The sequence below is a fragment of the Pundamilia nyererei genome, unplaced genomic scaffold (genome assembly GCF_000239375.1).
Source record: "Pundamilia nyererei isolate P.nyererei 1_Seehausen unplaced genomic scaffold, PunNye1.0 scaffold00178, whole genome shotgun sequence".
Classification (NCBI taxonomy): Eukaryota; Metazoa; Chordata; class Actinopteri; order Cichliformes; family Cichlidae; genus Pundamilia; species Pundamilia nyererei.
The window spans coordinates 849,316-861,364 of NW_005187579.1; the positions used below are offsets into that span (position 1 = coordinate 849,316).

The window sequence follows — 12,049 nt, forward strand, 5'->3', positions numbered from 1 at the left end:
TGTGAAACTGCTGAAACTGGTGCTGTTTGGAGTTTGCAACACCAACTGACTGCCTACCGTTTGACCGCTGATGACTGGAAGGTGGTTGTTGCCATCCCGTACATGAATTACAACAGTGGTTGAACTGGACAGGCTGACTACTTCACCGTGGTCTTTGGCCTCCACCGTTAATGTAAACTTCTCAGCCACCTTAACAAAAGCAAATGGAGAGTTTTACATTAATAGGCTAATAGCATAACAATGTATTCATAGGATACATAGATCATAGTGTATCCTAGACAGTGGCTCCTACAGTAGTTAGACCATTATGCACAAAGCTTACGGGTGTTTTTTTGTATTACACGAATGGGGTTTTTTTATAATAAGGAAACATTTGTAACCTTTGTGATATTTGCAAAGAATCTGTTGCTGCTCAAAGTGAGCATGCGCATCTGCATAAATAGCTCCGTAAGTTTTACTTACTCAAGTAAAGAACTAGCCAAATCGTTCTCCTTACTCATCTTTAAAATGTTTCGTGCTCCTGACATATCAACAAAAGAGTCTCTTACCTCATGATTTAAACATCCTTTGAATGAGATGTATCCAGACTCATCAACGAAGAATTCAGTGTCTCTAACAATTGGAGACACAGATTTGATTTCATAGTGGAAGGTTGAGTTTAGTGTTCTGCTCTCGTCTATGTCAGTAGCGTGCACTTTCAAAAGATTGGAGCCTGTCGGGAAATAAACAGTTAAGGACCATATGTAATACTCAGTGTTTAATTCAATTCTAAGGAAGAAGCACACAGACACACACACACACACAGGGCTAGATAGATAAACACACAGACATGACTCACACAGACACAGTGGGGGAAATAATTATTTGATCCCCTGCTGCTAATTTAACTTTGCTCACTACATTAGAAATGAAGAGCCTCTTTTCATTTCTAATGTAGTTTTATTTTAGTGGAAAGAGACAGAATATCTACCAAAAATCCAGAAAAAACACATCACATTAAAAATTGTAGGCACACAGATTCCAATCAATCAATCAATTACAGATCCTCCTAATCTCAGCCTGCTATGTATATGAAGTACACCTATCCTCAGAGTCATTTTCTTTCATTCCAACCTCTCCACCACCACAGGCAAGACCAAAGAGCTGTCAAAGGATATCGAGACAAGAATGGGCTTGTAGTCCACTCTTGCCCCATGGAGGTGGGCTGGAATGGACTACAAGCCCATTCATGTCCCCGACACCTTGTTGAGATGGTAACAAGTGGTGATGCAATTGTTCAGCAATGGAAGCAGTAAAAAAACGACGTGCCATTCTGTCTCTCACCATTAAAATGAAACTATGATAAAAAAAAATGTATTCATTTCTAAGTGAGCCAACTTACAGAACTAGCGGGGATCAAATAATTATATGTACATATATATTATTATTATTATTATTTTTTACCTTGTGTGTTTTCCTGATCAACAGTAGTCTCATACAGAGTATTCTCAAAGCGTGGTGGGTTGTCATTGATGTCCTTTATGAAAATCTCAAGTCGTAACCTGGTAACCTGTCTGGTGTCAGTTGACACGTCCATCTTTCTGGCCTCACATATTAGCTAGACATCAAATGATACCATGAAGACTTAGTTACAATAGAAAATAAATAGTAAATATTGTGATCTATGACATGGAAAGATTATCATTAAGTGGTAAAGTTCTGTGACAAGAAGTTAAAATAATTTTTAAAGATTTTTTTTTCAGCCTTTTTTATGCAACCAAAGTAACAAAATTTGACATTTCTAGTATGAAATCAGGTAAAGCTTCTGACGATATGCTGACAGAAACGTAAAGTGTAAAAACTGTTGGTTGACAATAAGCATGAGCATGCTTAATATGCACTCTCATTAATAGTAACTACTCCACAATAACAGGTGTTCACTGTCACTATGAATAATTTGTACATGAACAGAAAGACTGTGGGATCACTACATGTTGGCGTTTAGCGAGTGTTGATTCTAACCTCAAGTTTTTGCCACTCCTCATAGTCCACAGCCTTGTGGACGTACAACATGCCAGACTCTTTGTCAATGGAGATGACTCCCATCGGCACCTCATCCACCCCTTCTCCATAGAGTTGGAAGGTTAGTCGATTTTGCCTATCAATATTCACCTACAACACAACAGTAAATGTTTGCAAACGTAAACGTCCGTTTTGTGATTTTAAATGATTTTATTGCTATGAACCTGGGCATGGTTAAATAAAGAAACGTGCAAGTATCAAAGGAATGCAGGTGTTAAATCAGCTTTAATCAATGAACTGATTATTTTTGCATTATTAGTATTAGTTTTTTGGTAGCTACATTAAAAAAGTTCACCTTAAAATTAAATTCACTGTGCATTTATATTCCACAAAAAATACATTTGAAACGTAAAAACCTATACATAAAAGTTAGTTTTTTTCTGTCATTTTAAAGTCTTTCAGTTTATGAAATTTGGAAATGGACACTTTCCGGTTAAATTTCTCACCTTGCCCAACTCATATGGGAATGGCCCTGGATAACCCTCCTCAAGCTCAAACGAGTCAGTAGTCCATTCCCTCCTGTGACGGCTCAGCAGCTCTGAGCTTCTAGCACCTGATAAACAATAAACCTGGAGGGCAAACAGTCAGTCAAAGCAGGAATGTTAGGGGATGGGCTTACGGTGAAGTTATAATTTATGCGTCTGGGGTAATGAACTTCTTAAAAGCTCACTGATGCATAGTTGGTAAACCAGTTTTGAAACGGTGCGCACACACGCATTTCTGCAGATATGCAAAGGCTTTCCGAGTATAGCGTAATAAGAGAAATGAACCTGTTCAAAAGGAAGTCCCAGATTTGTATCGCCGAAAACAAAACATTAACTCCATTTTAAGCAATTTCAGAAAACGTTTTCAAGAATTTTGCCTTTCGTAGCCATGTGATACGACAGATGAAGAGATCCATTAGGGCACGCAGTATTTGCGCACATAATTAGCATGTCTGACAAAGGAAAAGTCAAAGGAATACAAAAGTAATTGCTACGTACCAATAAAAAGAAGTAGCGCATGACCTTTGTTCACTGCAGTCAGCTCAGAGTGAGTAAGGACTGACTTCAGTCAGCAAGCCCAGCCTTCTTTCCACACCCACATATGCAACCGTAAAATCCTGTTTTTGTACGCGCGTGTGTGCGCGCACGCGTGTTTCTATGTTTGCGTGTGTGTCTGTTTACCTGCCTTTCCATGGAACCAGCTGTGACTGACAGCTGGAAATCAAAATAGGACAAACTCAGTCTAACGAATAGAAGCCGTGTTTTGTGCCTTTAGTTCCTTGACTGCTTTAGTTTGACGATAGGTTTGTTATGTGTGCTTTGTATTTAGTTCTACCTTCCTACTCTCATGGTCTGTGTTTAGCCGTCCTCCCACCTGTGTCCTCTTCCCTTGTTATATGGTGTGTTTTTGTCTCATTTTCCACTTGTCCGTTGTCCCATGCTCCCTCATGTCTGTACTGTGTGTTTTGTAGAAGTTTCATTGTGTTGGATTCTTTGTAACCTGCAGTTATTTTGTAAGAGCTCATCATTAAAGCTGCTTTTTGAGATTAAGTCTTGTTTATACTGTGCATGCATTTTGGGTCCATCTCCTTCCTGCCAATTAGCGATCCTCGACAAAAAGCAAAAACAAAAGAGTTTGTACAATGCTAAACAGCTTGAAAGTCAATATTTGTTATGACCGCTTTTATTTTTCAACACAGTCTAGTTAAGATTTCTTGTAATTTTTTTTTTTTTTTACTAGTCCTCAGGAATAGTTCTCCAGGCTTCTTGAAGATTATTCAAAGCTCTTCTTTCAATGTTGTTTTTCTCTCTGCCAAGATGATGCCGCACTCCTTCAATAATGCTGGGCTGTAGGGAGGCCAATCCATGACTAACAGTGGAAATTTTTATTAGACCTGACAACTGGTAGTCATGTGGGGTCCGGAGCTCTACAGCCTTCTAGCCTTCCACAGTTACTCCTGTGGAGAAATGTGTAGTGAACTCCACCACCACAGGCCAATACTTAGGGTGTGGACTTGAACTTGTGCCAAGCTGCTTTGCCTGGATGGATTTCTGGCTGCGGGGCTGAGGTCCCGATACATCAATGTATTTTAATTTGTTTTAGACTGATGTACTTTGACAGGGAAGAGCTGAAGCTTATTTTGACGGCTGTCGATACTGTTGTTTTGTTTATGTGTTTTATTTTACTGTCTCAGTAGGCACCTCATGTATTTATTGTATTTTAGAGTGGTTTACCCTTTTTATATATTGTTGCAGACAGTGAAGGCGCTGCATGGAAAAATAATCGTTTTTTTCTTTCCGTTTTTTGCATGCACCGTGGTGAGCTTGAGTGGAGACGGCGGTGAATATTTTATTTTTTATAGTGTTTTGTCCGGTTGGGGTTCAGGGTGAGTTGCCGTCCCTTTTAAACGTGTGTCATATGTTGATTTGTGTTTAACAGGTTCCCCACAGCGCTTATCCTGTCCCCCACGTACAATCATACAATTTTAAAGTTTTAACCGTATTTAATGAAGTAAAGCTTTTAATTGTTTTATACGGAAGAGGATTAGGGCCACTGGAAAAAAAACAAAAACAATTCTGACTTTTTTCCCTCAGAATTCTGACTTTTTTCTCAGAATTCTGACTTTTTTTCTCAGAATTCTGACTTTAATCTCAGAATTCTGAGAAAAAAGTCAGAATTCTGAGATTAAAGTCAGAATTCTTTCCTTTTTTTCCCCAGTGGCCCTAATCCTCTTCCGTAGTTTTAGGTGCTACTATTACATGTTTACTTTTATTTTGTGTTAACATTAAACCCATTTTAACTGACTGTATGGCTACAGCTCTGTCCTATTGAAGTAGGTACCTACCATGGGTCACACTGTGGTTATTAAGACAAATGTGATAAGCATTTTGGCATGTGTGATGAGATGCTGCATATATTTTATCACACTGTGGTGGGCAGTGCTCTCTATTATACTGTGGTGTTTTGGTGGTGCAGCCCGACAGACAAACACTTCTACAACACCACTAGAGACACATGAATGAAATGCAGTGTCATTAAAAACACTTGATTTTTTTCCATATTCTTCAATGATCTTTATTTAAAAATGTAATATATTTACATGTGAATAAACTTTTAAGGATTACGCCGACTGATGGATGAGTGGGCAATGAATGCTTTCCCATCCTTCTGTCATGCTCCATAGAGTGTCTGAGGGGGTTTTCCACTTGGTATCGGGATTCTATGTCCACCTTCAGAGGTGGAGTTTCCAGTGTCTCACCTGGGCCTCATCTGCAAACAATCAGCAGGAGGGCTTTTTAAACCAGCGCTGTCTGCTACTCCTCGCCAGTTTGTTCTGCTATCTACAGTGGTAACTAGGCTCCACCTCTGCTCCAATTCTGGCTTCCCCATGTTTAACCTTGTTTTCCCTGTGTTTAGATCTCCTCTGACAACATACTCGTCCAGCAACTTCTTCTCCTCTGTTGCAGAATTCCCTTTGGATTGTTCCCATCACGACCCAGGTGATCAGTCTCTCCATAGCTTTTCCTCTGGTACCTGCTCTCTGCTGACACTCCATCTCTAGCCACATTCTCCATTCCTTCTCCTTAAATAAAGTCTTATAAATAGTTTAACCATGTGCTTTGAATTTGCATTTGGGTCTAAGCGCCAAATCACAACAAAAGTCGCCTCAAGGCGTTATATTCTAAGGTAGAGCCTACAATAATATTTACAAAGAAAGACCCAACAATCAAATGACCCCTTATGAGCAAGCACTTTGGCGACAGTGGGAAGGAAAAACTCATTTTTAACAGGAAGAAACCTCCAGCAGTACCACGGTCAGGGAGGGGCGGGCATCTGCTGCAACCGTTTGGGGTGAGAGAAGGAAGACAGGATAAAAGACATGCTGTGGAAGAGAGACCGAGATTAATCACAAGTATTATTCAATACATGGAGGTCTGTTAACACATTTCAATTGAGAAAGGTGGATGAAAACGAAAAACGCGATGCATCACGGGAATCCCTCAGGAGCCTACGCCTTGCAGCATAAGTAAGGGAGGATTCGGGTTCACATGAGTTGGCCATCAGCCTACTAAAAGGATACTGAAAAAACGTGTCGAAATAGTGTTAGTTGTCATCACTTGTGCTGGTGGACTCAGAAATTTGCAAACGCAAGTATTCCTCTTCTGCCTCAAAATCCTCTCGGGACCACTTCCTCGAGCCTCCAGTTTCATGGTTGTCATGCTCTTCAAGTTCATCCCCAAAAATGTTCATCACGACTGGTCTCAGAGTGAGCATGCACAGTTGAGCTTGTCCCTGAATCAGAGTTTGCAAGCCTGAGTGTTTTGCTGTTCTCTTCTTCATCTACACTCTCTGGGCTTTTTCGTGGATCCACCAGGCAGTGGTTCTTCTTTTATTACCTGCTGATTGATGTCCTCATCAGCAATATTACCAACATGAGAACAACCCTCGCTATCAGTGTCACAGTCAGAAATGAAGTCGGAGTCATCATCAGAAAACTCCTCGCACCATCTGATTCTTTTGTTCTTCATCCATCTCTCTAAACCTCCTCCTGGATACACCTGGCCAAGGGTCCTCTTCTGGGATGTACTGGTGAACATCCACACAGTCTTCAAATGCCTCATCAGAATCATCATTTTCAATGACAACAACAACAACAACAGCATTTTGGCTGGTGTAGACTCACAACTTTGGAATGGACAAAATGCATACAGCATAAATAAAACTAATTAAAACAATTCTTTTTATTCAAAACCGACGTCAGGATTTGGGTTGTGAGAGCGTCTGTGTTGAATGGAGAAGCTACATCCCATGTTCACTCTGATGCCTCTGTCTTTCTAAATGGAGGGACATAAACTGTGTGTGTGTAAGCGTGTAAAAACTGCAGATACTAAGAATAACAGCAACAGTATTTTGTCTATATCCACCATTGTAGAAATTTATCTCATGTAAACAATAACGTGACCACAGCGTGATGTCAAAAACGGCACACACATACTCAGACGTTGCCTGAGTAAATTTCGTCCACACCTAAACGCAAAAATGTAGTTTTCAAAAATCTCCACCCTGGCAAGAGTTTTTAAAAATGTCACCTTTCAGTGACCCAAAATGCAGTTTACGTGTGGACGAAAGGCCCAAATGCATAGAAAAAGCTGCATTTTGAAAAATACCCGTGTACATGTGGACGTACTCAGTTTCTCAAAAAATCTCTCAGAAATTCTAATAGTTTGTTTGAGAAAAAACTGAAATTTCAGCTTACTTTAGTTCTTGGATGGTAATAATATAAATTACACAGCAGTTAATCCTCAGGAGTAGAAATTTCACTGAATAGTCGTCTTCTTTCATATGGTTGCAGTGTCTCTTCAGATTTGTGTTGATATGCTGATGTTTTCATTCAAAAGATGTTTAAATGCTCACTGCAGTGATGTCCCTTAAGCTTCATAGACTGCAGAATACATATAGATTCTTTTTACTTTTAAGTTGTATGCTCAGATTTTGATATCTTTTATATGGAGACAAAAAAAAAATACTCAAAACAATTAAAGAAAAATAAAGCAGTCAATGTGTTATTTAAATTTTTCATTTATTCTAATAGTTACTGTAAAATTCTCCACTAAGAGATTCATCTTGGACTTCTTGCGGGATTAAAGCCAAAAAATTAGTACACACACAACATATAATTCATTTCTTTATACTTGTAAGGCAAAAATGAAGAGACTGCGCTGACAGTCAAAAGAGACGAAGAGGAACTCAGATACCAGCTATGCTGAAGTTTTCACAGCATCACTTGAGTTTTGGAGGTAAAAGGCAAGCAAGGACCACGTCAGGGTGGAGTTTACAGATTATTTTTTCCACTATGAAGATGCAGGTTTTGGGTAGTGAGATCATCTAATGTCATATAATCTTTAGCTTGAGATCCAGTATTCAAGGCAAGGCTGGATGGTCCATTTGGTAAAGTAAATCCGCTGGGCATCTTTCTTCGCCTTTAGACAATAATTCTGATGGCAAAAGAACCAAACGGGACAGGCAAAAAAAAAGAACAAAGAAAAAGAAATAAAAAAGAGAGAGATCCATTATTCAGGTGCCCAGTGATCAAAAGTTGATAGCCAGAAGGGGGAGACATTGAGCTACAAAGTGAGCTGTGTAGGGTGTAGGTGAGGTTTTCTGTTCTGTTGTTGGGTTACCACTTCTTAATTTCACTGCACTTCAGCATGTGACAGTTCACTATTAGCGATGTCTGATTGTCAAAGTATTGATTAATTTTGCTGGAATCCTTCACTTGCCCCTATTCCTTATTGTATCCCTCCATGTATTTTTTGACCACATTAATCTCACCTTCCTCTGTCTTTTTCTCACACTGCTGCTGGGACTACGGTCCCTCCTGCTGCATTTCACCATGCTTGAGCCCATGAGACCTGGTTACCGCCACTTCTTCCACACTAAACTCTGTTCTAAAAGCTATGTAGGCAAACAGTCAAGGTAGGGCCTGATTGTTTTAATTGATTTGATTAAGCAATCCTTTGACTGTAATGAAAATGAACCACTTGCAAAAAATAAGCATCAAAATATTGATGAGCATATTTTCCTTTTAGCAAATTCCATTAACAAAACCCCCCAAATAATTTCTCTGAACACTCTTCCAACAACCACACCAACCCATCCCACTGTACCACTGCATTACATGTACTAAATCAGTACTCATCCAAAGATTGATATGCAAAGGAAAGCTGTCAGTGCTCTTATTAAAATGATTTTGTTTGAGATATCACATGACCCTATTTTCCTTCTTACTTTGCATCATTGTAATAAAGCTGAAAGCTGAATCCATTTTAATTGTGAGCAAGTACAGAGCAGTAAAAATAAAATAAAAATAAAAACAACAGAAAAGATGCAGAAGCAGAAAACAAACAAAAACAAAAAACACCACGTGTAGAAAAAATAAGCCAAGAAACCAGAGCTGGTTAAAGGCACTCAGATGTTTGCATGTTAAATTTGTAACTCCTGGTATGTTATATGTCAGGGTGTGTGGCTGGTGGGAGGTGGACCCAATTTGGAAGACTCAGAAGAGAAAGAGTGAACTCAAAACCAAGTTTTATTTCTGGTAAATCACAGAAAAAAACCTACAACATACAACAACAATCACCAAAGTAAAACAGGAAGACAGACACAAATGAATGGGGACGTCATGGTTCTGGGTTGTTGACCCAGTGTTTGTGTTTTGGACGTATGAATCTTGTTTGTTTATTGTTTTGATCTTGAACAGTGGGTTATAGTTCTTAGATTCGTTTTCTTGTGCTTATGAGTTTTCTGATTATGTTGTTTATGCCTTGTGATTCAGGTTGATTGTAGGTTATCAGACTTCCTTTAGTGTTCCCTTTTCTGTCTTGTCTTCATGTTTATTTATCTCTGTGTCCCTCGATCTCCCTCTCTCTGTCTCCAAGTTCTTAGTGTTTCCAGATTTTCCAAGTGTTTTTCTAGCTTAGTTTTTCACGATCTGTTCCTTTTTCAGTTTGGTTTTCTTGGGCGACCGTGGTTCAGGGGGTTGGGACGCTCATCTGTAACTGGAAGGTTGCCGGTTCAATCCCCCAGCTCTCTCTGTCCTGGTCATTGTGTCCTTGGTCAAGACACTTTACCCTACCGCCTACTGGTGATGGCCAGAGGGGCTGATGGCAGCCTCGCTTCTGTCAGTCTGCCCCAGGGCAGCTGTGGCTACAACTGTGGTTTGCCTGCACCAGTGAGTGAATGAATAGTGGAATTGTAAAGCACTTTGGGTGCCTAGAAAAACGCTATATAAATACAATCCATTTTTATTATTTTTGTAATGTTTGACAACCAGCCTTCTTTTCTCCGTGTGTCTGCATTTGGATTGTCCCCTCAGCTCCACATGCTGCCCGCAGATTGCGACAGCGGAGAGAAGACAGACTTCGCACATGAGACACAGGAGGACAAAACACAGACCTGAACAGAATACACTGAACACTATTTATACAAGAAGCACTGAGGCGGCTGGGAGATAAAGCAAAAATATAAACAATACAAATTATAATACCTCAAACACAAATGATCCTCAAAACCAAAACAGAAACCCTGAGTCCAAAACCCCATAACACCTTTAAAACTACCGGTAAAAACACATCTATCGTGGCCACAGATGCTCGAGATTCAACACAAAAGCAAGATCTCTTTTTTTTTTTAAAAAGACATGCTTTACCTATCATGACTAACTCCCAGTATGTATGTGGTGTAGGGAGTTTTAGGAGCTCTTCAAACCTGATTACTGTGGACACCACATAATCAATTCATTTTTATTTTGGCATTAGGCACAGCTCTGTGACAAAGACCCCACAACCTCCTTAATCTCCAGCCTCACCCCAAAAAATGCCTTTTTACGAGGACCACCTGGGCCAAATGCCACTGAGCAGAGAGCGCTCCCAAAAGTTGGTAGAGGTAGACTCTGAAGGGTTTCAATTTTCTTAAAACTGTTGTAAATACTGTAGTTTTCTACTTGTTTAAGGGGGACCACCTTGAGTTCCACCCTTTGCATGAGCACTCAGTGAAGATGATTTTTGGGGTTTTTTGTTTATCCCAAATGCAAATTGGCATTTTGGATCCTAACATGAAAGTGACGAACAATTATAATCCAGCAACTGTGCACTTTTGTTTTTCTTTCCTCATTTTGATATGAAAAATGAAGATGCATGTGGCACAGTTATTAAACACATGTGATTAACAATAAAGCTCTCTGGTAGTATATCTCATGCAGAAGTGGTTGCCACAAACCCTTTTTAATTAACCCCAAATCTGAATGGAATAAAGGGATTAAATGCCTTCTTCCTCACACTTGAAACAAAAAATGTTTGCTACGTAACAGGATATCCTGAGTACTGTATTTGTGTCGGGCTGCATATAGAAGCCAGTTGGTGAAACTTTGGACCCAGATCTTTCAGTGTGTCCTGAAATGAATTCTCTTCCAAAATGTTGATTGTCTCCAACGCTGAGTTGGTTTCTAAATTCCCCTCCACTGCATAGATGTGAAGCTCATCGTCTCCTAAGTCCACTTCTTTCTTCCAGAGTGAGGTCACTTTCTGAAAATTTTGCAACACGTAAATTATAATTTTTTGAATCATACATGCTCATATGTTTTGAATAATGCAGCACAGGAGATGTAACTTACTGAAGAGATTAGGCACTGAACCAGTTTAACCTGCATGTCATTAGACTCCGTAGCACAGCTCACGGTTTGTGTTTGGAGGACGTTCATATTGCTCATGTCTTCAAACTGCACACAAAAGGTTCACATTTCTTTGTCTCTGATTTCAAAGTAAAAGATTACAAACACAAATCTCTGGTGTTCTACCTGATGGCTGCTGTCAAAGCCAGTGGTTATTGGAGAATTCCAGTTTGACTGAAATTTAAAGAACAAAAATATATAGTTATTATTTTAAGATCCATTTGTAAGTCATCCTCGATCTTCTGTGGGTGTGTACAACCTGGTTCCCAGTGGAGCTGTATTGGCTGCATTGGCTTTCTCTTCTGAAATCCCCAAAGCGTGGGTGGATGGACCTCTGTGTAAAATCCTGTTCAAAAGGATGACAAGAGCAGGAGGTGATCTATAGAGGATTCTGTTTATCACACTCTCAAGGGATGCTTCACAAAAGTACATGCTCCATGGAAGGATGACCTACCCTAGCTTGTGAGCGTAAACTCCGAAAACTGCCAAAAGTCTGAACTTCATTCATACCCACCCTTGCTGAATATCTCCCATTTCTCATCCCATTCAGTGGAATATGGAAATTAGATTGATTATATTGCTCCATACAAACTGGTTCTTCCATAATAGTGGAAAGAATCTAAAGAAAGAGAAATGGTTTAATGATATTTCCCTTAAAATGGGTCATTGGCATGGATGCAAATGTTTCTAAACAGTGACCTCGCAGTTGTCTCCTGGTGCCTCAGTGTTTGATTGGAGGAGGATTCCTCCTGAACAATCTTCAGGCTCCATAGT

The 12,049-nt window shown here is 39.7% G+C and overlaps 1 protein-coding gene across 1 annotated transcript in view; it reads right to left on the reverse strand.

Moving 5' to 3' along the window:
* Positions 1-6,150: 6,150 nt before the first annotated feature.
* Positions 6,151-12,049, reverse strand: part of LOC102207454 (uncharacterized) — a 10,338-nt gene continuing 4,439 nt past the window's right edge. Inside the window, exons 6-12 of the mRNA XM_005746468.1 lie at positions 11,730-11,894; positions 11,535-11,621; positions 11,402-11,449; positions 11,219-11,323; positions 10,930-11,129; positions 6,444-6,633; positions 6,151-6,339 (exon numbers count right to left, since the gene is read on the reverse strand). Coding sequence (XP_005746525.1) covers positions 6,151-6,339; positions 6,444-6,633; positions 10,930-11,129; positions 11,219-11,323; positions 11,402-11,449; positions 11,535-11,621; positions 11,730-11,894 — 984 coding nt within the window. The remainder of the gene's footprint in view (positions 6,340-6,443; positions 6,634-10,929; positions 11,130-11,218; positions 11,324-11,401; positions 11,450-11,534; positions 11,622-11,729; positions 11,895-12,049) is intronic.